The sequence below is a fragment of the Carcharhinus amblyrhynchos genome, chromosome 15, assembly GCF_965287045.1.
Source record: "Carcharhinus amblyrhynchos chromosome 15, sCarAmb.v2.hapA, whole genome shotgun sequence".
NCBI classification, from domain to species: domain Eukaryota; kingdom Metazoa; phylum Chordata; class Chondrichthyes; order Carcharhiniformes; family Carcharhinidae; genus Carcharhinus; species Carcharhinus amblyrhynchos.
In genome coordinates, this window is record NC_137338.1 from 15,809,418 (window position 1) to 15,836,134 (window position 26,717).

At 42.4% G+C, this 26,717-nt stretch overlaps 1 protein-coding gene across 1 annotated transcript in view; it reads left to right on the plus strand.

Annotated features, from left to right (window-relative positions):
* Positions 1–8,779: 8,779 nt before the first annotated feature.
* Positions 8,780–26,717, plus strand: part of gpa33a (glycoprotein A33 (transmembrane), paralog a) — a 46,174-nt gene continuing 28,236 nt past the window's right edge. Inside the window, exons 1-3 of the mRNA XM_080203455.1 lie at positions 8,780–8,904; positions 20,728–20,891; positions 25,461–25,674. Of these exons, the coding sequence (XP_080059581.1) occupies positions 8,871–8,904; positions 20,728–20,891; positions 25,461–25,674 (412 nt within the window). The 5' untranslated portion in view covers positions 8,780–8,870. The remainder of the gene's footprint in view (positions 8,905–20,727; positions 20,892–25,460; positions 25,675–26,717) is intronic.

Below are 26,717 nucleotides of genomic sequence, written 5' to 3' on the forward strand. Positions count from 1 at the left end.
TTAGTTAGCTAATCCTGTATCCATGCTAGAACATTGCCTCCAAAACCACAAGCTCCTTCCTATCTCACCGAGTAATATTTTATGTGCCTCTTTATCGAATGTCTTTTGAAAATCCAAACATGTGGAGCATTAAGATTTTCTATCAGCTTTTAACAGCATAATGATGGCGACTGACACACATGGAATGTACCATTCCGACGGCACACCGAGACTGATGGAAGGGTTATTGAGCAGTGAGAAGCAAATGCGAGGAATAACAAAATATTTGATCTAGGCTAGTGCTACCACTCTTGCAACAGGGTTTAGACTGCCGGTGATATTTTAAAAGTGTAAAGAAAACGTAAAGGGCCCTATTTTACCATTTTGATTCTAAGTGCTGGGCAGACTTGAAACTGGGAGTGTTTCAGATCCGACCTTTAGATCCATTCTATCAGCAATCTGCCTAAAAAAAATCCCAACTGAGTGGCTGTGGACCCCGCTTTGGGCCTTGGTAAAGGAGGAACCAGCACAGAGGTGGGTGTGGATCACACCACTCCCCTCACACCCAATTTGACCAAGTTTTCGCGCCCAAAAATGAGTGCAACGTGGTGGTAAAATTGGGTCCAAAGGGTTTGAGAAAAATTCTTCTGCAATATTTCCAACCGAAATCTTCATTGTAATATATGAGCACTGTCCCTGAGGTTTTACTGGGTGCTCAAGCATTATAGAGTGGCAATTGTGAAAAGGAAGACTTCATAGTGATGAGAGAATTGCAACTTCAGGCTATGGAGGGATAATGAGCCATCTTCCACACTATAACGGGCGGAGAAATGTCAAAAAGGACTGGACAGAATGCGTGGGCCTGCAGAAAAGTGAACAATAGCTGTATTGTCCAACTTGCTTGGATGCAGTGCAGAAAGTAGTTCACTCATCTTGTGGGACAATGGCTGCCTGTGCTTCTCTACAAGGACAAAGTATTTTTTATGTGTACACCAGACACTTCATAATCGCTATTATAATACAGTTCCAAAAGAACTTAGAACAGTGGTTAGCGCTGCTGACTCACAGTGCCAGGGACCCAGGTTCAATTCCCAGATTGAGTCGCTGTCTGTGTGGAATTTGCAAGTTCTCCCAGAATCTGCGTGGGTTTCCTCTGGGTGCTCCAATTTCCTCCCACATTCTGAAAGACAGGCTGGTTAGGTGCATTGACCTGAACAGGCACCAGCCTGTAACTTCATTGCAGTGTTAATGTAAGCCTTACTTGTGACTAATAAATAAACTTTAAATTTACTTTAAATTCTTATAGCCCACTGTTAAAAGTCTCTAAGCTTCACCATCTCTCCACCATCTCTCATCCACGGGGATATAACCATTCCTCTAATCAGCTCCACTTTGACATTTTTAGTTCACAATATTCATCCATATTTTAATATGTAGAAGAACGCATCTCCTGTGTCTTCACAAATCTGCTTTGATTAGCAGGAGAATAGCAAATCCTGAACAGGAACACCAGAATAGGAATAGGCCATTTGGCCCCTCAAGTCTATTCCATCACATGGCAAAGTGTAACCTAACTCCATATTGTCCCATATTACTTCGTAACTGTGGTTAACAAAAATCTATCAATCTCAGGGTTTTAAATTAAGAATTGACCTTGCATCAGTTGTCATTTGCAGATGGGAGTTCCAAACTGCTGCCATTCTTTGCTTGTATAAATGTTTCCTAGTTTTATTCCCAAAAAATGGAATCCTAATCTTGAGACTATACCCCATATAGATGCTACTCACCACCCTGACTTGGAAATATATCGCTCTTGCTTTGCAGTCACTGGGTCAAAAACCTGGAATTCTCTCCCTAATGGCATTGTAGGTCAACCCACAGTACAGGGACTGCACCACCACCTCCTCAAGGGCAATTAGGGATGGGCAATAAATGCCGGCCTAGCCACCGACACCCATGAATTTAAAAAAAGGCAAAGACTAATCTGCATATCTTTTTAAACTTTTACTTTTGGATTCACTTCTCATTTCTAATCTGTGTTAATGTGTGTTGTTTTCATTTTTATCTTCTCATATTTTAGTAACTAATACACTCAACTTTTCTCTAACTCAAGAAAACCTGGTTTAATTGGCTCCTTTTAAAACATAGATAAACCCGGACTGAGAAAAAGTATTGACAAGGGAGGGAATCTATTTAAATTAATCTTGCTGTGACCAACCAAGAGTTAAAGACAAAGTTTATTTATTAGTCACAACTTGGCTTACACTCACACTGCAATGAAGTTAGTGTGAAAGTTCCCTAGTCACCACACTCCAGTGCAGTTACTGTGGAAGTTCCCTAGTCACCACAGTGCAGTGCCTGTTCGGGTATACTGAGAGAAAATTTAGCATGGGCAATGAACCTAACCAGCACATCTGTGGGAGGAAACCGGAGCACCCAGAGGAAACCCACGCAGACACAGGGAGAACATGCAAACTCCACACAGACAGTGATCCAAGCTGAGAATTGAACCCAGGTCACTGGCGCTGTGAGGTAGCAGTGCTAACCACTGTGCCACCATGCACTAACCACTGTGCCCATGGGTATTGAATAAAGTGAAGAGGGATGAACTGGTTCCTCCAATTTTTCTGAGTAATCCTGAGGATCCTGCAGAACTTACTCAGTGCAGGGACATAGAATCCCTACAAAAACTGGAGGAACCAGTTCATCCCTCCTCAGCTGGGAGTGTGACAATTTGGGAGACCTTACCTGGGGACTGGTCGTAACAGTTAGTATGCTTGGATGCAACAGATCTGTTAGCTGTATTGACCCACTCTATCTATTTTTATCCCTCTTGTGTCTCAATTACTTTAAAGTTTATTTATTAGTGTCACAGGTAGGCTTACAGTCACACTGCAATGAAGTTACTGTGAAAATCCCCTTGTCGCCACTCTCCGGCACCAACTGAAGGAGAGTTTAACATGGTTTATTCACCTTAACTGCACATCTTTGGACTATCTGAGGAAACTAGAGCACCTGGAGGAAACCCATGCAGACACGGGGAGAATGTGCAGACTCCACACAGACAGTGACTCAAGTCAGGAATCGAACCCAGGTCCCTGGCGCTGTGAGGCAGCAGTGCTAACCACTGTACCATTGTGCCGTTTCTCTTTCATGATAATTTGAGCAGCATTTTCTGCCTTGGTAAAAGTGAATGCAAAGTATTCACATAGAACTTTAACCTTGTCTTCAGCGCTCTCTCATAATTCCCCTTTTTGGTCTAACACCCCACACACCTGCCACCCTACCCCCTTACCTCACCCACCCTACCCTCTTACCCATCTCACCATACCCACTTACCTCCTCTCCGTAGCTTTTCAAAAAAAGCTTTGAGACATTTAACCTGCTTATATAACAGAATATGACAGCAGAATATATCATATGTAAAAAGGGGGCGTGACACATGTGCAGATTCCCTTCAATGATATAGCCACGGGTGGCACAGTGGCTAGTACTGCTGCTTCACAGCACCAGGGACCCAGGTTCAAATCTGGCCTTGGGTTCACTGTATGTGTGGAATTTGCATGTTCTCCCCATGTCTGTGTGGGTTTCCTCTGGATTCTCTGGTTTCCTCCTGCAGTCCAAAGATGTGCAGGTTAGGTGGATCAGCCATGCTAATCAGCCTCAGTGTCCTAATATGTGTAGGTTAGATGGATTAGTCATGGAAACTACGTGGGGTTATGGGGATGAGGCAGGGGAAAGGGCCAAGGTAAGACACTCTTTCAGAGAATCAGTGCAGATTTGATGGGCCAAATGGTCTCCTTCTGCACTGTAGGGATTCTATGTTCCTGCACTGAGTGAGTTCTACAGGATCCTCCACTGGAAGATTGCCCAGACAAATTGGAGGAAGAAAAATCTGTTCTTTCTATCTGATCAAGGTTGGAAGATTTGGGCATGATGATCTTGAAAAGCAGCCCATTGCTCAGATACAATCTTGCCTTCCAGTCTTTGAATCCAAATTTCAAGGACCAAGTCCATTCTCACCTCTCTGAAACTGGTCCCTCTCTAATGAAGTATATCTACTCAGGAGTGCTCCTCATTTGCCAATGCATACACAATGGACTGAATGGTCTCCTGCACTGCAGCAATACTTCCATAGTTAACCTAACCCTTATGATATATGATAAATGTTCCGATAAATGGGCGGTACTGTGGCACAGCAGTTAGCACTGCTGAACAGTTGAACCCAGGTTCAATTCTGGTCTTGGGTGACTATCTGTGTGGAGTTTGTGACAATCAGTGTGGAGTCTGCACGTTCTCCCATTGTCATCCCTGGGTTTCCTCCAGGTGCTCCGGTTTCCTTCAACACTCCAAAGATGTGCTAGTTAGGTGAATTGGCCATGATCAATGCGCAAAGTTATAGGGTTAAGGTGGGCATTGGATCTAAGAAGAGTGCTCTTTTGGAGAGTCAGTGCAGATTCAATGGGCTGAATGGTCTCTTTTACACTGCAGGGATTCTATGATTCTTGATCCACCTCATTCCCAGAATCCAGGTTGAACAATGCTCCCTTCACCAACGGGCCAGAGACATACAGATCAAGAAATTCTCCTAAATACCCTTCAAAAGTTCTCCCCATTCTCTGCTCTTTACAATATTATTTTTCCAATCTGTATAAGAACATAAGAACATAAGAAATAGGAGCAGGAGTAGGCCAACCAGCCCTTCGAGCCTGCCCCGCCATTCAATAAGATCATGGCTGATCTGTCGTGGCTCAGTTCCACATTCCCGCCCTCTCCCCATAACCCTTAATCCTCTCCCTTATCAAAAACCCATCAACCCGCGTCATAAAAATATTTAGCGAGGTAACCTCCACCACTTCAACGGGCAGAGAATTCCAGAGATTCACCACCCTTTGAGTGAAGCACTCGGTATTAGAATTAAAGCAATTTTTGTCACATATGCAGGAATTCTACTACCCTGCCCACCATGAGAATCGGAGTGGACAAAGAGCAGAAAATGATTGATCTTGGGCAGGATTTTCCAGTCTTGCGTCAAGTGGAAAATCCCACCCATTGTGTATGGATTTTGTAGCTCTCTATAAATTCCATGCAAATTTGGTCCTCTATATCATTCCCATCAGTTGGTGGTCAATGGAATGCATCTAATAGCATTTTGGTATCTCTATTGTTTCTAAACTAAATAGATTTTGTCACCACCCCCTCAAGGACATCCTGACCAGTGCCGTAATTTTCACCTTAATTATTCCTGTCATCCCCTTTCTTTTGCGAATAACTTGCACCCAGAGATATTTAGGAGCCAGTCACACCAATTTTTTTCAGCAAGTCTCTGTTAAAGCAGCAAGATCATTTCGCTACATGGCTATCTGTGCCTTCCACTCAACAACAGGACTTACATCATTCTGTGCATTTATATAGATACATTGTAAATGTAACTTAGATCTCATTGCATCTTATAATATAAGATAATGAAGGGGATGGATAGGGTAGAGATAGAGAGATTCTTCCCGCTTAGAAAGGATAGCAGAACTCAAGGGCACAGCCTCAAGATAAGTGGGGGGGTGGCAGTTTAGATTGGAGTTGAGGAGGAACTTCTTCACTCAAAGGGTGGTGAATCTCTGGAATTCTCTGCCCGTTGAAGTGGTGGAGGCTACCTCGCTAAATATATTTAAGTCACGGGTAGATAGGTTTTTGACAGACAAGGGAATTAAGGGTTATGGGGAGAAGGCAGGAAAGTGGAACTGATCCACTTCAGATCAGCCACGATCTTATTGAATGGCGGGGCAGGCTCGAAGGGCTAGATGGCCTACTCCTGCTCCTATTTCTTATGTTTTTATGTTCTATTATTCTTAATATTACCTGTTAGAGCCTCGCTTGTCCCAAAACATAAAATCCCGCCCAAGATCAATGTAGCTTTCCATATTCCGCCCCTTGCCCACTCCGATTCCCGTGATTGGAGGGGGTGGGCAGTAAAACTCCAGCCATTATGTCTTATTTCAGTGCTATCTATCCTTTCCAACTCTTCATGAAACTTGTTTCTCCTTTCTAATGCTACATCGTGGCTCCCAACCTCCAGTCAAATCAGATTAAACGATTCTCAACAACATAAGTGAACCAGAAAATCTGTCCTGGCTCTATTGAGCCTGTAAAGGTCCCACTTCCCCCTAAACTAGACTCCATGGCTCAGAAATCTGAGCTCTCCCTCCTGCACAATCACTCTAGCCTGGATCTGTTATATCCTCACTAGCATGTGGCATCAGGAGTAATCCAGGGAATGCTACCTCTGAGATCCCATTTTGCCAGTCTCCTTCGCAGCTCCCCAAGATACTTTCTTGACCTAATGATGTGATCTAAAATTGTTGACTTCAATGTTAAATCTGAACCAATGTTAAAACGCTGAACCAAAAGTTGAGACCCTGTTCCTTCAGCTTACATTGAGTTTTACTGGAACAGTACAGAAGACCCAGGACAGAGTGGTACTGGGGTGAAGAATTAAACTGTCAAGCGACAAGAAACTCAAGGTATGCTTATGGACTGAATGGAGATGTTCAGCAAAGTGACCTCTCAATCTACATTGCTTTCACTCACACAGAAAAGGCTGTACCATGAATAATGAGTACAACGAATATACTGTTGTTAAGAAAGCCCACCAATGTCTCTATTTCTCAGGAAGCTAAGGAAATTTGGCATGCCTGCTATGACTCACACTGATTTTTACAGATGCACCATAGAAAGCATTCTTTCTCGATATATCACAGCTTGGTTTGGCACCTGGTCTGACCAAGACTGCAAAAAAACTACAAAGAGTTGTGAACGTAGCCCAATCAAACCAGCTGCCACCACCTCCCCCCTCCCCACCCCCCGCCATCACCCCTATCCATTGACTCTATCTACAGTTTTTGCTGCCTCGGAAAAGCATCCAGCATAATCAAGGACCCCAGACATTCTCTCTTCCACTTTCTTCCACTGGAAAAATGATACAAAAGTTTGAGGTCACGGACCAACCAACTCAAGAACAGCTTCTTCCCTGCTGCCATCAGATTTTTGAATGGAGCTACCTTATATTAAGCTGATCTTTCTCTACACCCTAACTCTGACAGTAACATTATATTCTGCACCCTTTCCTTCTCTCTCTACGAACAGTATGTTTTGTCTGTATAGCACACATCCCAATACATGTGATAACAATAAGTCAAATCAAAAGTAGGATAAATTGAAATTTATTTCTACAACTAAACTGTTATATAACCTGATGTGTGTTTGGACCCATGTATGGTGGAAAGTGGGAGGTGAAAGGCAGATGTTGCATCACCTGCTCCTGAACAGATAGATGGCAAAATAGGGAAGGAAGGAAATCAAGTGGACCAGGGGGAAATGGGGGGAATGATCCCTTTGGAATGTTGAAAAGAGAGGAAGGGGAAGACATATTCGGTGATGGCATCAAGCTAGAGATAGTGGATGTTCTTTGTAAACAGGATAGGCCAGATTTTGCAATAGATAAAAATGGTAAGGCTATCAGCACTCATTGTCATTAAAAAACAAATCAGACACCATTTCCTGCAACTGCACACACACAGCGGCACAGTGGTTAGCATTGCTGTCTCTTAGCCCTACAGACTCATGTTTGATTCCCGGCTTGGGTTATTGTCTGTGTGGAGTATACACATTCTCCCTGTGTCTGTGCAAGTTTCCTCTGGATGCTATATTTTCCCCCAGTGTACCTGCACAGGCACCAGAGTGTGGCAACTCGGGGATTTTCACAATAACTTCATTGCAGTGTTAATGGAAGCCTACTTGTGACACTAATAAATAAACTTTAAACAAATCAGGAAGTCACTGTCTTTAAGAAGCTTTACTGTCACAATATCTTGCCATGGAACTCGCCATTCAAACACATGGAATTGTCAGGCTTTTCAGTATTAACATAATATATACTAACTAAAATCTCCAGCAAAATATAGGCTATGTCTATTCCGGTGGAAGTACATTTTTTATTGGCATGATAAATCTAAATGATTGTCAAATAACAGTTCTGGGACTGAAAATTAACATTTACTAGTGCAGGGTCTCATTCCTTCAGATTTTAATTATTGTTGGAGATTTTAGTAGAAAATTTATCTTCTTTATCTGAGACATTTTCATTCAATTTCTGTGCATAATTGGGCAGTGAATTAAATATTCTAGTTTGCTCCACACTGCCGATTAACAATTCCTCAATTTCTTCAGTTGCTTCACGTATGTCCCAGATCCACCGTGTTGATCTGAAATTGTTCTCTAATTGGTAACTTCCAGTGCAAAACTCCCATAGAAATTGCAGTGTGGCTGGCTGGCAGATAGCAAAACCTGTTTTTTTTAAACAGTGCTGTACAATTAAGCCTCCGCATTCATCTAACTTAAAGCCAGGCAGCGTGCGATGCAAAGCGAACACTCTTCGGCACTTGGATCACTAGGTTAAATCAGCGACCGTAGAAACTATGAACTTCCACCAGCGTGTAAAAAAAACCTCTCGATTGGTTTCCATAAACCTCCACCTAAACATCATTTAGCATATCAGAAAATCATTTCCAGATGAGGACAGTTTGGGAGATACTCAAGGACGAGGTGACAAAGTGTTTTGTGGATGTTAAAAGGGGAGGAATTTTTTTGGGGGGGTTATTAAACTTGTGTTCGCCCCGAGGGGGAGAGCACTTACTCCCAATCAAAGTGAAGGAGTTCTGCGGCGCTCCAATGAGATAGTCCCTGCAATGATTGACATGTCCTTATTCTTCCGGGAGCAGGCTACCTGGCAGAGGGGCAGGCAGGTTATCACTAAATCAATACTTTCAGTTTACACTCGCTTCGTGGAGGGTTCGCTTCTTTTAAACATCTCACCACCGTTCAGAGTTAACAGGAGAATGTTTGCTGGAGTTGGGCTGATTCTGTTTTCTGGTAGGTGTTCCGATTGATCAGTGTACCTGGAATCATGGTTGGTGGCCGCACCTTACATTTGCAGAGAGAGAGAAAAAAAACGAGCCATCGGTTTCGAATTTACCTGAGAATGGAGTTTGGTCAGATAGCTGGAACTGTATTCATCGTCTTCGTTAAGTGTGAGGATGGAAATATGAACTCTTCTCCCATCTCTCTTTGTTTTAACCCAGTTATCCCCCCCGTCCACACACCGTGTACTGGGTTGTTCTGATTACTTTTAGGCACTTTGTTTTTTTTCCTCTCTCCCCCTCACTTCTCTTATTTGTTAAACCAATCACTTCCTCATTCGGGGAAGCTACCAAACCAGGTCAGAATTAATGGCTAAACTACCTGGAGCATAGCCAGAGAGAGAAACTAATCCAAATGCTTTACAATTCGTTAAGAATAAGTTGAAGGAAGGTCTTTATAAGACGGGCAGTCATTGAAGGGTTGTGATCCGATTTGCCATATTAAGCATAAAGAGTTAGAACATAGAGCACTACAACACAAACAGGCCCTTTGGCCCACAAGTTGCGCCGATCATATCCCTACCTATCAGGCCTATCTATAACTCTCAATCCCGATAAATCCCATGTACTCATCCAGAAGTCTCTTAAAAGGCCCCAGCGAGTTCGCCTCCACCACCACCGACAGCAGCCGATTCCACTCACTCACCACCTTCTGAGTGAAAAACTTACCCCTGACATCTCCTCTGTACCGGCACCCCAGCACCTTAAACCTGCGTCCTCTCGTAGCAACCATTTCAGCCCTGGGAAATAGCCTCTGAGAATCCATCCTATCTATACCTCTCAACATTTTATAAACCTTTATCAGGTCGCCTCTCAACCTTCGTCTCTCCAGGGAGAAGAGACCTAGCTCCTCAACCTATCCTCATAAGGCATGCCTCCCAATCCAGGCAACATCCTTGTAAATCTCCTCTGTACCCTTTCAATAGCTTCCACATCCTTCCTGTAGTGAGGCGACCAGAACTGCGCACAGTACATGATGTGTTTTTTTTTAAGTATTTCAATTTTATTTATTAGCCACAAGTAGGCTTACAATAACACTGCAATGAAGGTACTGTGAAAATCCCCTAGTCGCCACACTCCGGCACCTGTTCAGGTGACACTGAGGGAGAATTTAGCATAGCCAATGCTCCTAACCAGCACGTCTTTCAGACTGTGCGAGGAAGCCAGAACACCCGGAGGAAACCCATGCAGACGTGGGGAGAATATGGAAACTCCGCACAGACAGTGACCCAAGCTGGAATTGAACCTGGGTCCCTGGCTTAGTGCTAACCACTGTGCCGCCCCAAGATATTTAATATTTAGATATGGCTTTTTAAGTGTAACATCAGGTCTAATGCCTGTTCTTGTCAGTTTCGATCTTGTATGTCTGTCTTGTGGGAACTGTGAGTTGGACTCAGTTTAAATTGTTTTTTTAAGCGAGCGAGGAGATGGATTAAAGGCTTGCCCTGTCCACTTTACAAATCGGCTTTGTAATTGTAAGAAAGGAATAAAATTTTATTCCTATTTAAACTGAACTTTTGTCTGAATTCATGTCACAGTTTCATTTCTTGCTTGGGCAGGGGTGGATGTGGGTGACAATCTGTGTGCCACGTGCCCCACTATTTTTAAAACTTATTTTGAACTTTATCATTCTCAAGGTCATGGAGGTAAGAACTCCACTCTTGTCCACTCAGTCAAAGGTTACAGCTTCCCCAGGGTCTCATTAGTCAACAATTGTACTAACTTGTTCCAGTTATCCAATAACTCAACATTGATAGGTAGGAATTAGGAGTAGGCCCCTCGAGCCTGCTCCATCATTCTTATAACTTGAGCCCCACATTCCTGCTTATCTCCTTGTCAATCAAGAATCTAGCTAGCTCTGCCTTAAAAAAAAATTCAAAGACTCTGCTTTCACTGTCTTTGGAGGAACAGAGTTCCAAAGATTCATGACCTTAAGAGAAAAATGTTCTTATCTTTGTCTTAAATGAGTGACACCTTATTTTGTTTAAACTGTGACCCCTAGTTCTAGATTCTCCGATACAGGAAACATCCTCTCCACATCCACCCTGTTCAATACCCCTCAGAATCTTAAAGGCCAGCTGCCTCACAGTGGGGCGGCACAGTGTTAGCACTGCTGCCTCATAGCCCCAGGGATTGGGCTCAATTCTGGCTTGGATAAGAACATAAGAAATAGGAGCAGGAGTAGGCCATCTAGCCCTTCGAGCCTGCCCCGCCATTCAATAAGATCATGGCTGATCTGTTGTGGCTCAGTTCCACATTCCCGCCCTCTCCCCATAACCCTTAATCCCCTCTCTCATCAAAAACCCATCAACCCACGTCTTAAAAATATTTAGCGAGGCAGCCTCCACCACTTCAACGGGCAGAGAATTCCAGAGATTCACCACCCTTTGAGTGAAGAAGTTCCTCCTCTCTGCCTGGAGTTTCCACGCTTCCCCTATTTCTGCATGAGTTTCCTTCCACACTCCAAAGATGTGCAAGTTAGGTGAATTGGTCATGCCAAATAGCCTCTTAGTGTCTCAAGATGTGTAGGTTAGGGGAATTAGCCATGGGAAATATGTGTGGTTACAGGGAAAGAGTGAGAGAGAAAGCCTAGGTATGATACTCTGATAGGGAGTCTGTGCACATCTGATAGGCTGAATGGCCTCTTCTGCACTGTAGGGATTCTATGATTAGTCATGTAAACTCTAGTGGATACAAACCTAACCTCTCCAATCTTTCATCATAAGACAACACTGCCCATTTCTGGTATTAGTCTTGTAAACCTTATCTGAATTGCTTCGAATACATTTACACCTTTCTTTAAATAAGGATACCAGTACTGTACACCCTACTCCAGGTGTGGTCTCATCAATGCCCTAAATAACTGAAGCAGAACCTCCCCACTTTTGTATTCAATTCCCTCTCTCAATAAATGATAACATTCTATTAATTTTCTTAATTACTTACTGTACCTGTTTACTGTGACTCAGCGGTGTAATTGTAATAGTAACGAGACTAACCAGATTGTTTATACACTAAAATTGTGGATGAGGTGGTAAGTGGATCCTGTCACTTGCAGCAAAAGGAAGGACCAAGTTGAATTCAAATAATGTCTTGGTCAAGATGAACTCCAAATGCTTTACAATGAGGTTTTATTGGGGTGGAACTCTTGTCATAAAACAGGATGTAATTCATTTCCTCACAGGAAAGTAGCTGAAACTGCAGTGAGATGATTGACCTGAAAATTGATTTCTTCTGCTCTTAAATAGAGAATGAATGTTGACCGGAACAATGGGAGAACTTTTCTGTTCCTCTCAAAGATACAAAGGAATTACACCCTTCCACCTGAGCAGGTTGATGGGGCATTTGTCACAACTAAAAGATACAGCATTTCTTCAGTCCGCTACAAGAATGTGTACTACAACTTATTAGTGGTTGAATGAAATAGAATGATGCCAGAAACTGGGTGTGACTGAAACTTGTGATATGATTTCGCAATTGTGTTTTGTAAATGAATTATGTTTATTTCCCATTATCTTACACCAGAAATTAAATTCTCTGCTGATTTAAATGCACCTTATTTTACTATTTTTTTTTCTCAACCATTTATTTGAGCTAAAGAATAATTTAAAACCATAAAATAACACAGGACAAAAGGAAGCCTTTCAGTCCGTTATAAAACTAAGCTGGTGCCTTGAAAGAACTATCCAATAAGTCTGCCTTCCCATCTTTTCCATATAGCTATGCGGTTCTTTTTTCATTTTCAGATAGTTCTCCAACTCCCTCTTTGGAAGTTATTAAATCTGTTTCCAGATCTGTTTTTCAGCAATGCATTACACATCATAACTATTGCCTAAGAAGTTTTTTTTCATATTCTAGCCATGTCTGTAACACTACATTCTGCAGTCTTTCGTTTCCTTCTCTATGAATGGTATGCTTTGTTTGTGTAGCATGCAAGAAACAATACTTTTCACTGTATGCTAATACATGTGACAATAATAACTCAAATCAAAATCACTTCCTATTCTTTTGCCAATTACTAAAGCACGGAAATAAGGTATAATCTGTAAAAAAAAAAGTCTCTCACTGGAGGAGTTAGATATTTAAACAAAAATAGTAGATTCAGGGCTTCACTACAGCTCCAAAGGTTCAATTCCTTTTATGTCAGATCACAGAATGGTTAAAGCGCAGAAGGAGAGACCATTTTACTCATTGTTTGGGATTTTCGTCCTCGCTTGTACCAAAATCATAAAATCCTGCCTGAGGTCGACAGACCTTCTCATTTTCCACCCCTTGCCCTTGATTTCTATGGCAGGCGGGGCAGTAGAATTCTGGCCATTGTGTCTAGGCTGACTTTCCAGAGGTACATTTACCTAGCACCACTCCCTGGACTTCTCTTCCTTTCCACATCATAATCCAATTATTTCTTAAATACCTTGACTGAATCTGCCTTTACCACACTCTCAGGCATTGAAGATTCCACTGACTCACTGTGTGAAAAGGTTGTTCCTTGTGTCCATTGTTTCTCTTGCCACTTCCTTTAAATTTGTGCCTTCTTATTCTCGATCTTTCCACCAGTTTCTCCCTATCTACTCTGTCTGGATCCTTCATGATTTTGAAAACCTTTATCAAATCTCCTCTCAACCTTCACAAAGGAAAACAGTCCCAACCTCTCCAATCTATCTATGGAACCAAAGTTTCTCAATCCTGGGTCGTTATTGGGAATCTTTTCTGCACTGCTTCTTGTACCTTCACAGCTTTCCTGAAATGTAGCACCTGGAACTGGACACATTACCCTTGTTTTTTCCTTACAGGTTTCACATGACTTCCTTGCTGTTGTGCTTTATACTCCTGGTAATAAACCTAAGCTGTGGCATCCTTTATTAACTGCACTCCCAGCCTGCCCTTCACTTTAATTTTGCATCTATACCCCCAGGTCCCTTTGCTCTTGTACCCTTTTTAGAATTCTACCCTTTATTTTATATTGGCTTTCCATGTTCTTACTACCAAAACGAATCATCTCACACTTCTGTACACTGAATTTCATCTGCCAATTTTCCACCCATTCCGCAGACCTGCCTGCAATCTTCCTCACTGTTCACAAAGCTTCCAACTTTCATGTATCCACTATTTTTGAAATTATGCCACAGGCACCAAGGTTTAGGTCATTCATTTATGTATCAAGTCTGTTGTGCAGCACACTTCAAATCCCTTTTTGAAGCTTGTGTATATCATATCAACAGCATTACCCTGATCAAACCTCTCTGTTACCTGATCAAAAAATCTTCTAGTTAGTTGAACACAAGTTCCTCATGACAAATGGCTTTCCTTAATTAATCTGCATTTTTCTCAAGTTGCTACTTAATTTTGACCCTAATCATTGTTTCTAGAAGCTTTCCCGCCAGTGAGGTTAAACCGACTGGCCTGCAGTTGTTCAGTCACCCGGTGGCACTGCTACCTCACAGCGGCAGGGATCCATGTTCGATTTCCAGTTTGAGTCACTGTCTGTATGGGGTTTGCACGTTCTCCACATGTCTGCGTGCCCTTCCTGTGGGAGGAAACTGAAAGACGTGCTGGTTAGGTGAATTGACACAAACAGCAACCAGAGTGACGACTAGGGGAATTTCACAGTAACTTCATTGCAGCATTAATGTAAGCCTTACTGTGACTAATAAATAAACTCTAACTTTTTCTTGCTGTGGAAATAAAATCATTGCGTGGTAAAATTGTTCTAAAGAAAGCTAAAATGCAGTTTGCAGGAATACTGGTCTAAGACTTGTGCTGTAACGTGGTAGCACAGTGGTTAGCACTGCTGCCTCTCAGTACCAGGGACCCATGTTTGATTCTCAGCTTGGGTCATTGCCTGTGTGGAGCTTGCACATTCTCCCAGCGTCTGCGTAAGTTCACTCTGGGTGCTCCAGTTTCCTTCTACAGTCCGTAAGACATGCTGGTTAGATGCATTGGCCATGTTAAATTCTCCCTCAGTGTACCCGAATGGGTACTGGAGTGTGGCAACTAGGGGATTTCACAGTAACTTCATTAAAGTGTTAATGTGACACAAATAAACAAAAACAATTCTGTCATTTGATTTAACACTCCATGTTTCCTTGGGAATCTTGACCTTACAAATATAAATGATATGAACTCTACCTATGTTTATTGCATGGTAACTAAGCAACTTCCACTAATGTACAACTTTCAACAACAATGTTGAACATTATTGAATATTATTCATCATTACAAGTCTCAAAACACATGCCTGAGTCATGGATTATAGCATTCTATAATGTTCTATACTATTTTAAATTAAATAATCCTCATTCATACCACAATTTCCAACCTCTACTAAATCCACAGTACTGTGTAAGGATGGCGGGGAAAGCCTGATTCATGTATACAAACCACTGTCTTATCTTGTCTTAAAAAGCAATTACATGTGAACTTTGGAAAATTTAACCTTCACGTTAAATTCGCACACTGCGAAGAATGTCTCTTCAAATAATTCAAGTGATCTTGACTTTTGTCCTTTCAGGAGTTTATTTAGTTGAACTGATGGAGATTAGTGAAGAATTTCTCATCAGTTCCTTTTACTGGTTTGAATCTGGGTAGCCCTTATCTTACTCTGAAAGTGATCTTCTGAGTCTCTTTCTATCCTGTTTACCATAACGTGCACCTTTTAAAATCATAAAACTCTAAGTCGCAGGAGTTAGATATGCCCTGTCATTATTGGGGACGAAGTAGAAAGGGTCGAGAGCTTCAAGTTTTTAGGTGTCCAGATCACCAACATCCTGTCTCCGTTTTTCACACCCCCCCCCCCCCCCGCCCCCCCCATGCTATAGTTAAGAAAACCCACCAATGCCTCTACTTTCTCAGAAGACTAAGGAAATTTGGCACGTCCGCTAAGACTCTCACCAACTTTTAAAATGCATTCTTTCTGGCTGTGTCACAGTTTGGTATAGTTCCTGCGCTGCCCAAGATCGCAAGAAACTACAAAAGGTCATGAACGAATCCTAGTCCATCACTCAAACCAACCTCCCACTCATTGACACTGTCTACACTTCCCGTTGCCTCAGAAAAGCAGCCAGCATCATTAATGACCACGTGCACCCCAGACATTCTCTCTTCCACCTTCTTCCATTGGGGGGGAAAAGATACAAAAGTCTGAAGTCAATACCAACCGACTCAAGAACAGCTTCTTCTCTGCTGACATTAGACCTTTGAATGGACCTACCTCACACTAAGTTGATCTTTCTCTATACCCTAGCTATGAATGTAACATTACATTCTGCACTCTCTCGTTTCCTTCTCTATGAATGGTATGCTTTGTCTAGTGCGCAAGAAATAATACTTTTCACTGTTTATTAATCCATGTGACAAATAAAATCCAATCAAATAGACCATTCAGCCCATCAAGTCTGCTCCTTTGTTCAATGAGATCATGACTGATCTGATAGGATAATCCTCAACTCCACTTTCCCATCTTATCCCCATAATCCTTGATTTCCTTATTAATTAAAAATCTGTCCATTTCTGCGTTGAACACAGTTAATGACCCAGCCACTACAGCTCTCTGTGGTAAAGAATTTCACAGACTCACCACCTCCTGAGAGTGTTAATGTAAGCCAACTTGTGACACTAATAAAGAAACTTTAAAATTCCTCCTCCTCTTTCTTAAGTGGATGACCCCTTTCTCTGAGATTGTGCCATCTGGTCCTAGACACTCCCACAAGGGGAAATGATCTTTCAGCATCTACCCTGTCAAGCCCCCTGAGAATCCTGTATGTCTCAATAAGGTCACCTCACATTCTTCTAAACTCCATTGAGTGCAGGTTCACCGTACTCAACCTCTCCTTGTAAAAAAAAACCACTAAGATCACCTACTGAACCTTTTCTGGACTGCTTGCAATGTTGGTATATCTTCAATCAGGGGACCAAAACTTTTCAGCGTTCCAGATGTGGTCAAACTAGTGCCGCGTCTGGTTTTATTGATCATTATCTCCTTCCACGGCTGAGAAAACACTTTCAGTTTCCTTTCAAAGCAGGAGTCATTGACAGAAGATTTGTTCTATCCTCAAGCATTGTCTCTAACAATTTAACGTGTGGCTTAGTGATCAGATTGGACGCAGGTTAGACCGAGCTGTACAGCATTTGGTCATAACTTTCTCTAACTTAAGTTTTACTAATCTTGTTATGTGGTTCAACATTTTACTGCTTTTGTTGGTTGTTTATACCAATCAATATGCAACATTGAGTCCCAGTCAGATCCTCAGCCCACTTCAACATCATCCCTGTTTGAGCTATACTGATGCAATATATAGGTAGCTAATTTTCCCATAATTTGTAGAACACTTCATACTTGTCCATCTTTTAACTTAGTTTCTCATTGATCCATCCACCGCATTGTTACTTTTGATTCATACTCTCAGGTTCTGTTATTGCTCCTACTTTGTTTTAATTGGAACATTTTTGAACCAGTTTGCAGTAATATCGTCACGCAAGCCACTGATATAAATCAGAAACATTACAGCTATTGACACCAGAGTACAACCCCCATCAAACTAACTTCAACCAACATCTGTCGCTTCCGAAACTTCCATCATTTTTATCTATTCCGACAAGTGCCAGGCAATGACCCAACAAAGAATTTAACCATCTATCCTTGACACTCCAATCACCAAATCCCCCACCATCAACACCCTGGGCATTGCCATTAACCAGAAATTGAACTGAACCAACCATAAAATGTTGTGGCTACCAACACATTATGTGGTGAATAACTTCCCACGTCCTGTCTTCCATTGAGACGACTCAAGTCCGGGGTGTGATGATGCCTGGATGTCTGCCGCTGTGACGACACTCAAAGCTTGATACCATGCTGGACAAAGCAGCTGCTCCATTGGCACTCCATCCATCACCTTAACCTTAACCATTCACCCACTCCACGTTGGTGCATAATGGTACAAAATTCACTGCAGCAATTCACCTGGGCTCTTATAAAAGCACCCTGTGCATCCATGACCTCTGCTACCTAGAAGAACCAGTGCATGGGAAAGCCAGGGCCTCCACGTTTCCTTCCATGTCACACACTAGGAACTATACCATCATTCCATCATCACTATTAGGTCAATTCCTGCAGCTCCCTCCCTATCAGAACTGATAGGAGGGGTTGCAGACGTTTAAGAAGGCAGCTCATCTCTACCACCTTGAGGGCAACGGATAATAATAAATGCTGGGCTTGCACTCATGCCACGGAGTAATTTAAAAACACAGATTTTAAGCTTAGTTAGCAAACTTGAGCTTTAACTTAGAATGCTATCCAATGATTTTCAAATTGGCTTTGATAACCATGAGATTCAATGGGTGCAATCGTACCAAAAAATTCAGAGTCTAAAAATCAGAGTGTTGGCACTGAAATCTTGTTGGTTTTTTTTGACATTTGGGAGATTTGCACCAGAAGGGGAGGGTGTTGAGCTTATGGATACCAGGGAAGCTGGCACCCCAATTACCAGTGCACTGTGAGACCTCCTGCCTGACTGCTGTGTAACCCCCTCCACTGTAACATGGGTCATCAGCATCGGGACCCTTCCAATAAGCCCCCTGTCATGGCACCCTCCCACCCCCAATCTTTGCTGATCAGACCCCCCCACCCCCTTAATCTCAGGCCCGATCCCTGGCACTGCCAGGCTGACAATGCCCAATGGCCACTGCTTGACCATGCCCCCAATCACCCAGGGGTTTCAACAGACTAAGATTGAGCCCCGCCAGTGGAGTTGCCTAATCCCCTTTGGTGGTGACCAAGAGTGATTCTAAGTGTCGGGAGACTGGAAAAGGCCATGCCAGACACATTAATGTCATACCAATCATGACAATTCCTAAATGGGCCCCGTCAGCAAAAAAAGAGCCAGGAAAATGACGTTTGGTGCAAGACCAATTTGCACCCAGCACAACCCAGCGTTTTGGGCTGCTTCCTGGCCCACCATGCTAATCAACTGGCGCAGTAGACCGGTAAGATCGTGCTCGATGCCTGTGATAAGGGGCTTGGCCCAATCTCCACAGATGGGGCATTAGTGCCAGCCCCCTATGGGGAGAATAAACTACGCATCACATCATAAAAGAGTGTCTAATTCACAGACTCGGCCTATCCATACTCAACACTGCAGGACTGGAAGAAACTGCTTGGCTTAGGGACTTTGCATTCATTAAATAAAATAATAAACTTGTGATAGGAAAGCAAGATTCACTGAGGTTTGTGTTCTTGATGGTGGAGGAGGAGAGGTTCAACCCCAGCCACAATATGGGCAAATGATCTGCCAATGCTACCCATCAGAATCATATGAATAATTGCCATTTGGATTAGGCATGAGACAATGCCCATAGCACCATCCCTCAGCAAGATAGAAATACCTTGGAGAGGGCGAAAGAGGTTGGAAGAAATGGCATTTTAGACATAGTATCCTGAGAAGCTAAGTTTAATCAGTAAAGTGGTTTTTGTTTGAAGAAAGAGCATCTGTCGATTTTTTTTTTAAATCAAATGTGTGATGTTTTTCAATATAATGTGTTTTTAAATTATTGTATCTTATGTTTGTCAAACCTTGTTTAATTCAAATGTTTTGATTAAAAATAGTGGTCTAATTTTAAAATGGCCTTTTCCGTATGATGTCTAGTTGAGCTGATCATTGCAATCCCTGCAACTTAAGCTTGTAATGGAGTGAATCAGTGTGCAACAAGCTTCTGTTGTTTGTTTAGGAAAACCACCTGGTTTTACAGCAACCTAACTGGTGGAAAATCTGCATGATCACCAGTATACATACTCGGATGATTAACTGGAGATATTGAGCAGATTGGGCCTATATTCATTGGAGTTTAGAAGAGTGAGATGTGATTTTATTGAAATATATAAAATACTGAGTGCCAAGGTTGATGCTGAGCAAATATTTCCTCTAGTGAGGGGAGTCTAGAATAAGGCAACATAGTTTAAAAGGAAGGGGTCTCCCATTTAAGACATGAGGAAGTTATAAGTTCATTTTTTAAAATCGCCAGCTGGCTTACGTTAATACTACAATGAAGCTAGTGTGAAAATCTCATAGTCACCACACTCCGGCACCTGCTCGGGTACACTGAGGGGGAATTTAGCATGTGGCCAATGCATCTAACTCTCATCAACTGTTACAGATCCACCATAGAAAGCATTTTTTCTGGTTGTGTCACACCTTAGTATGGCTCCTGCTCTGCCTAAGATCACACAAAGGGTCGTGAATGAAGCTCAGTCCATCACACAAACCATCGATCCATTGACTCTGTCTACACCTCCCACTGCCTTGGAGAAGCAGCCAGCATAATCGAGGGCCACGTGTACCTTGGACATTCTCTCTTCCACCTCCTTCTGTCAGAAAAAAGTTATAAAAGTCTGAGGTCATGTACCAACCGGCTCAAGAACAGCTTCTTCCCTGCTGCCATCAGACTTCTGAATGGACCTACCTTGCATTACGTTGATTTTCCTCCACACCCTAGCTATGACTGTGACACTACATTCTGCACTCCCTCCATTCCTTCTCTGTGAACGGTATACTTTGTCTGTGTAGTGCAAGAAACAACACTTTTCACTGTATACTAATACATGGGACAATAATAAATCAAATCACCTTGCTGCATGATACCAATTTATTGGCAGTGATAATTGAAAGAATGTGTGTTATATCTGGGCCAACGTTTAATCTCATTGAAGAAGAATAGCACCTGATGTGGTAGAGATTCTCTTGGACCTAATTGCAATTTTCCTCCTTTTTTAATTCTACAGTGCTAACAGCTGTGACTGCAATTGATGTCATCACCTCTAAGGATGCATTGGAAGTTGCCAAAGGTGGTGATGTGCAGTTAAGTTGTAAATATATTTCAACTGCGCCAAGAGGCAGTGGATTTAATGTTGAATGGTTTAAACACCCAAACCAACCAGGAGATTTGGTAAGTGTAAGCCTTGCATTTTAACCACTTCACTGGTGGCTGTGCTCTCATACCTTGAGTGCTAAGCTCTGGAATTTCCTTCCTATGCTTTTTTACCTCACTTTTTCCTCATTTAATATACTCCTTAAAGTCTACCAACATTTTGGTCACTTGACCAAATATCTCCTCATATGGCTCAATGTTATACTTTTGTTTTATGAGAAATGCCTTTGTAATGTTTTACTGCATTAAAGTCACTGTATAAATATTAAAGCAAATTATTGCGGATGCTGGAATCTGAAACCAAAACAGATATTTTTGTTGGAAAATCTCAGCAGGTCTGGCAGCATCTGTAAGGAGAGAAGAGAGCTGAGGTTTCAAAGCCAGATGACCCTGCATCTATGCTTTGACAAAGGGTCATCTGGACTCAAAACGTCAGCTCTTTTCTCGGCTATGTAAATATAAATGGGAAAGTTGTACTTTTGGAATTAAATGGTTACAATCGTAATTGTTGCTAACACTGCTTTTTGAATCATTTGAAGTACTGAATTGAAAGAGGATTGCAGGTGAACTGGATTAGCATTAGTGACAGTCAGAATTTACCCTCAGTAACGTGCCACTTTATAATGGGCCAGATCGTACAGTCACGCTGAAGATTTGCTGCTCTCTAAGCTGACACCCTACTGAGTTGAGACTTGTCATCGCCAGGGGCAGGATATGTGGGGCTGAATATGGGAGGTGGGCAGATGCAAAAAAAAGACATTGTTGTTACTACTGTCAGCTACTTTGCCTGGAGGGAAAGGCGACGCATTGCAATCTGCCAAATTCAGCCAGAAGGCACATTGATCTTGGCAAGTCATCAAAGGCCAATTTAGAAATGTTGTGGGAAGACCTGGATTACGTGAAAGATCACTCAAAGGAGGCAGCAAAACAGTCAAGAAATATGGCCACACCATTCAGTTAGGTGGAGGGCTCATTGCTGAGAGGGTAACGGGTGGTCTAAGCATGCTTAAACCATGGTGACTCGCCAGGGAATATTGGCCAGACGAGCCAGGGATAGAGGAGTCCAGTAAGCTTTGGTAGTCCAGCTGAGCATTCAGTGAACTGTCAAAATGAAGTTCCTGAAAACGTTGGTTGCTTCCATTTAGGCAAATGTTGTCTGGCATTTGGGCTCTCATTGAGGGAGGAAAACCTCAGGCCTTATAGTACTGCCCAGCATACTCTACCTTGTAAAGTGCCTGCTGCCTTGAACTTTTTCACCTGTAGCTCATTCTAAGAATCAGCTATAGACTTTAGCATCTTTCAAATGACAGCACACAATTGCATCTCAAGTGTTTTGAACTCCAGGGAGACCATTGAAAGGATTTGAATGCCCAGCTTTTAATTGAAAGAATAATGCCACAAGATTTCATGTTTTAAACAAAAACATTTAATGTTTATGAGTTAAGCAAAGCAAGTACTAACACATATATAATTTGTGAAACCTTCATTACTTGGACTTGAAAATCTCAACAGACCACTTTCAGTTCTGTTTTTGACTCTATTTGAGAGATCCATTATACCTTCTGGGGCCATGTAATTTCTTTCACTTCTCCTTGGACCTAACAATAATGTGCCACAGCTCTCAGGAATTCACTTTGATTATCTTCAGTTTCCCAGCCTGGCACTTGCGCTTCCAGAGCGCTCCCATTGTGAACATTCCATTGTTGATCCCTTCCACTGGCTTTACCAGGCAGATCTGACAATTTTAATTCTTCATGTACTTGGTTTTCTCGTTCTGAGCACAGTTCCCACTTCTAATTTGTACTTAGTTACTCCAACACAGGAACATCTCTTGTTCCTAATAGCCTCTCTGCTACTTGTTCTGGTTGTTGGGAGATGCACTTTTGCCTTCTCACAGTCTTTCAAACTGACTCCTGGCATCTCTCTCTGCCTCTTGAAAAAACCACCTTTATGAAATCTATTCCCATGGCAACATGGCATACTTGGGATGTTCAGATCATTTCAACTAATTAATTTCAATTTTCAACCTTTGATCTGAAAAGCATATTAAGTAGAAGCAACATTTTTTTTTACCATTTGATTCTCAAATATTTATTTGATCTGGGATCCACGTTGATAATTTAGCATCTTAAGAAGGCAACTGGAGACATTCCAACTCTGCCAAGTACCTCAGGAAGGACTGGATGGTAATTATCTTAGAGGTGTTTACCAATTTATCAAACCCAGGCCTTTTCCACTTATCTCACATTTAACAGTTTAATCCCCAAACTAAAAGTTATATTTCTAAAGCATTTGAAAGTGAATAATTTCATGCTTCATAATGCTGATTTGAGACAAGCTGTGTGTAGCCAGTGAGAATCATTAACAGGAACTGCTTCCATTTCCTAAGTATTCAGCTGCTCTGTGATAACTAGCTTGGTGCCTGGGTGTGCTTGCTGTCCTGGAGCTCCTCATGTCACCACCCAACCTCCACACGGACAGATTCTTAAGGTGAACCAACACAATGTGCAAGCTCTCTTGAATATTGCACACATTCAATGTGCAATGTTCAGCTTAAGAACATCCCTTGAAGGGCTGTCTGCTAACCCTTTTGCATGATCCCGAACACACAACAAAGCTACCTACTCACCAGGACTACCAACATGCCTCTGAAGATGTAGTTCTGATGCCTCAAGGATCTTGCACATTGTGCTGGTTCTCTATAACTTGGCCCCTCCAGACCTGGAGGAGGGTGAGGCGCTAGTGAGGAGGAGAGAGATGCAGAGCAAAATGGTCCCCACGCTGAGCAGGGAAATGCCTGGGGTGGCTTGCGAGTGAAATCTGTCATTAGGAGGGGGTCAGTGCAAGGGCTCTCCTGATGAAGTGCACTTCACCTAATTGTTCTGTTACCGTGTGTCCTTGTAAGCCTTTTCTCCTATGTTATTATATTCCTCGTGTCTGTCCACCTAGCTCAGAGGGATATTTGCAATAGTCTGGAGGGATACTTCTTTATTGCCTCCAGCAGCTAATTGAATTTGGCTGGAATTTAGTATGTTATAGTGTACACATTGGGAATGATGCTTGTGTCTGAAAGTCAGAGGAACAAATGGTGAGAAATCCACTGCTATCTTTTTGGATGTAGTTCTGGGATTTCAAGAGTTACGGAAATTTTAAAGTTGAATCTGGAATTAAGCAGTTTCCCCTTGGTATATGTTTCTCTAAATTCATCCTTGGGATGTGAGTTAGTCAACAATTATTGCTCCTTCCTAACTACCCTTGAGAACGTGGATAGAGAATATTGTTACGCGTGACTTGTATTGCATTTGACGTTGTGATACAGATGATCTGCCAGTATTTACAATGATTTTGAGAAGATGACAGCTATTGTGTTCAGTTTGCTAGTGGTCAAGGCTTTGGAGGTGAAATTCTTTTAAGGCCATGGCAGAAATAAGTAACCAGAAATCATCTGCCCATTTTGTAGTCAGGCATGGTGGGAAGCAGGCTGCCAAAGTGCTCCTGCCTGTTTCCATGCTCAGTCTAAAGCCCTATGTATTGTGAAGTAAGTCATGCATCAACGTTCTCTGACTACCTATAGACTGTTGAAGCAACTGTTGCGATGGGTAATTTGTCCGATGTGGATTTCCTAGTTGTAAGGTGGCACGGTGGTTAGCACTGCTGCCTCTCAGCGTCAGGGACCCGGGTTCGATTCCCAGCTTGGGTCATTGTCTATGTGGAGTCTGCATGTTCTCCCCCTGTCTGCGTGGGTTTCCTCCGGGTGCTCCACTTTCCTTCCATAGTCTGAGAGGTGTGCCAGGTAGGTGCATTGACCTGAACAGCGACTGGAGTGTGGCGACTAGGAGAATTTCACAGTAACTTCATTGTGGTGTTAATGTAAGCCTTACTTGTAACTTATAAATAAAACTTAGATCTTTATTTATCTTATTTATGTTCTCTTTATTATGTGCCACAGATTTTTGAAATTTATTTATTTGTGTCACAAGTAGGCTTAGATTAACACTGCAATCAAGCCACTCTGGTGCCTATTCAGGTTAACCGAGGGAGAATTTAGCATGGTTACTTCACCTAATCTGCACATCTCTGGACTGAGAGGAAACCGGAGCACCCGGAGGAAACCCTCGCAGACACGGAGAATGTGCAGACTCCACACAGACAGCGACCTGAAGCCAGAATTAAACCCCAGTCTCTGACGCTGTGAGGCAGCAGTGCTAACTACTGTGGCACCGTGCTGCCCGATTTTTCTGCTTTGAACCTCTTAATGATCGACAAATGGGAGTTCTGGGTGTTTAATACACCACCGTTAAAAGGGAGTGAAATAGCGCAGCGTAAGACCTACTTAAATCCACTAAGTAAATCACCACAACACATCAATCCTAGGATTGTGTAATTCCATAAAAAGAGATTCTTGAAAGAGTTCTGAATGAGGGCAGTCCTCTGAATATTGAAGCTTAATGTTTAATTTAAAATGTTAAAATGGCGGCGTGGGCTCGTTGGGCCAAAGGGCCTGTTTCCCGTGCTGTGTTGTTCTTTGTTAATAAGCTCTGTGTATATATGCTGTTCGCTGATTTTAACCTTTTGTTTCAAAAATAGATTGATGTAATTATGTACTTTTATGGTGGAATCTTCAACGTTGGAAAGCAGTACAAGGACAGAGTGAATTTCACAGGAGACATTGATAATGATGATTGCTCAATCCAGATCAGCAAATTGATTGTGGAAGACAGTGGATCTTATGGAGTTGAAGTGAGAAACCCTTTGGATTTGTCCGGCAACCGTGATGGCAACGCAGCTATCACTGTACTGGGTAAGAGTTTCTGCTTATTTAATAAGAACATAAGAAATAAGAGCAGGAGTAGGCCATCTAGCCCTTCGAGCCTGCCCCGCCATTCAATAAGATCATGGCTGATCTGTCGTGGCTCAGTTCCACTTTCCCGCCCTCTCCCCATAACCCTTAATCCCCTCTCTTATCAAGAACCCATCAACCCGCTTCTTAAAAATATTTAGCGAGGCAGCCTCCACCACTTCAACGGGCAGAGAATTCCAGAGATTCACCACCCTTTGAGTGAAGAAGTTCCTCCTCAACTCCGTTCTAAACCGCCTCCCCTTTATCTTGAGGCTGTGCCCCCTAGTCCTACTGTCTTTTTTATTTCTATAAGTAGTAATGATATTAGCATTTATTTATTCGCATAAGCACAATTCCAGTCATTGAAAGGAAAAGGATTAGTTCATGATGTATATTGATGGCTATGAACTGTATTACAGCTCTTCAGAACAATCTGTTAGCTAATAGCATCATAGAAAAGTTACAGCACAGAAGGAGACCTTACAGCCCGTCTTGTCTATGCCACCCGGATGCCATTTAATCCCACCTTCCTGCACCTGGCTCATAGCCCTCCAGATTACAAAAAGTACCTGGATCTGCACCTTATGTGCTGTAAAGAGCTTAGGATTTCTGCCTCCTTCAGCAACTCGGGCAGTGAATCACAGGCACCTGCCACCCTCTGCGAGAAAGAACTTCTTCCTCATGTTCCTTCTACACCTTCTGCCACTTATCTTTGAATCTATGTCTGCTGGTTCTAGAGTTCTCCACCAAGGGAAACAATTTTACCCTGTCCACTCTACCTCTTCCCCTCATAATTTTGTACACCCCAATCAAATCACCCCTCAGCTTTCTTTCTTTGAAGGAAAAGAAACCCAATTTATCCAATCTCTCCACGTGGCTACACTTTCCTAGCCCTGGCAACATTCTTGTAAATCTCCTCTGCACTCTCTCCAGAGCAATTACATCCTGCCTGTAATATGGTGACCGGAACTGCACGCACTGTTCCAGTTGTGGCCTCATCAGTG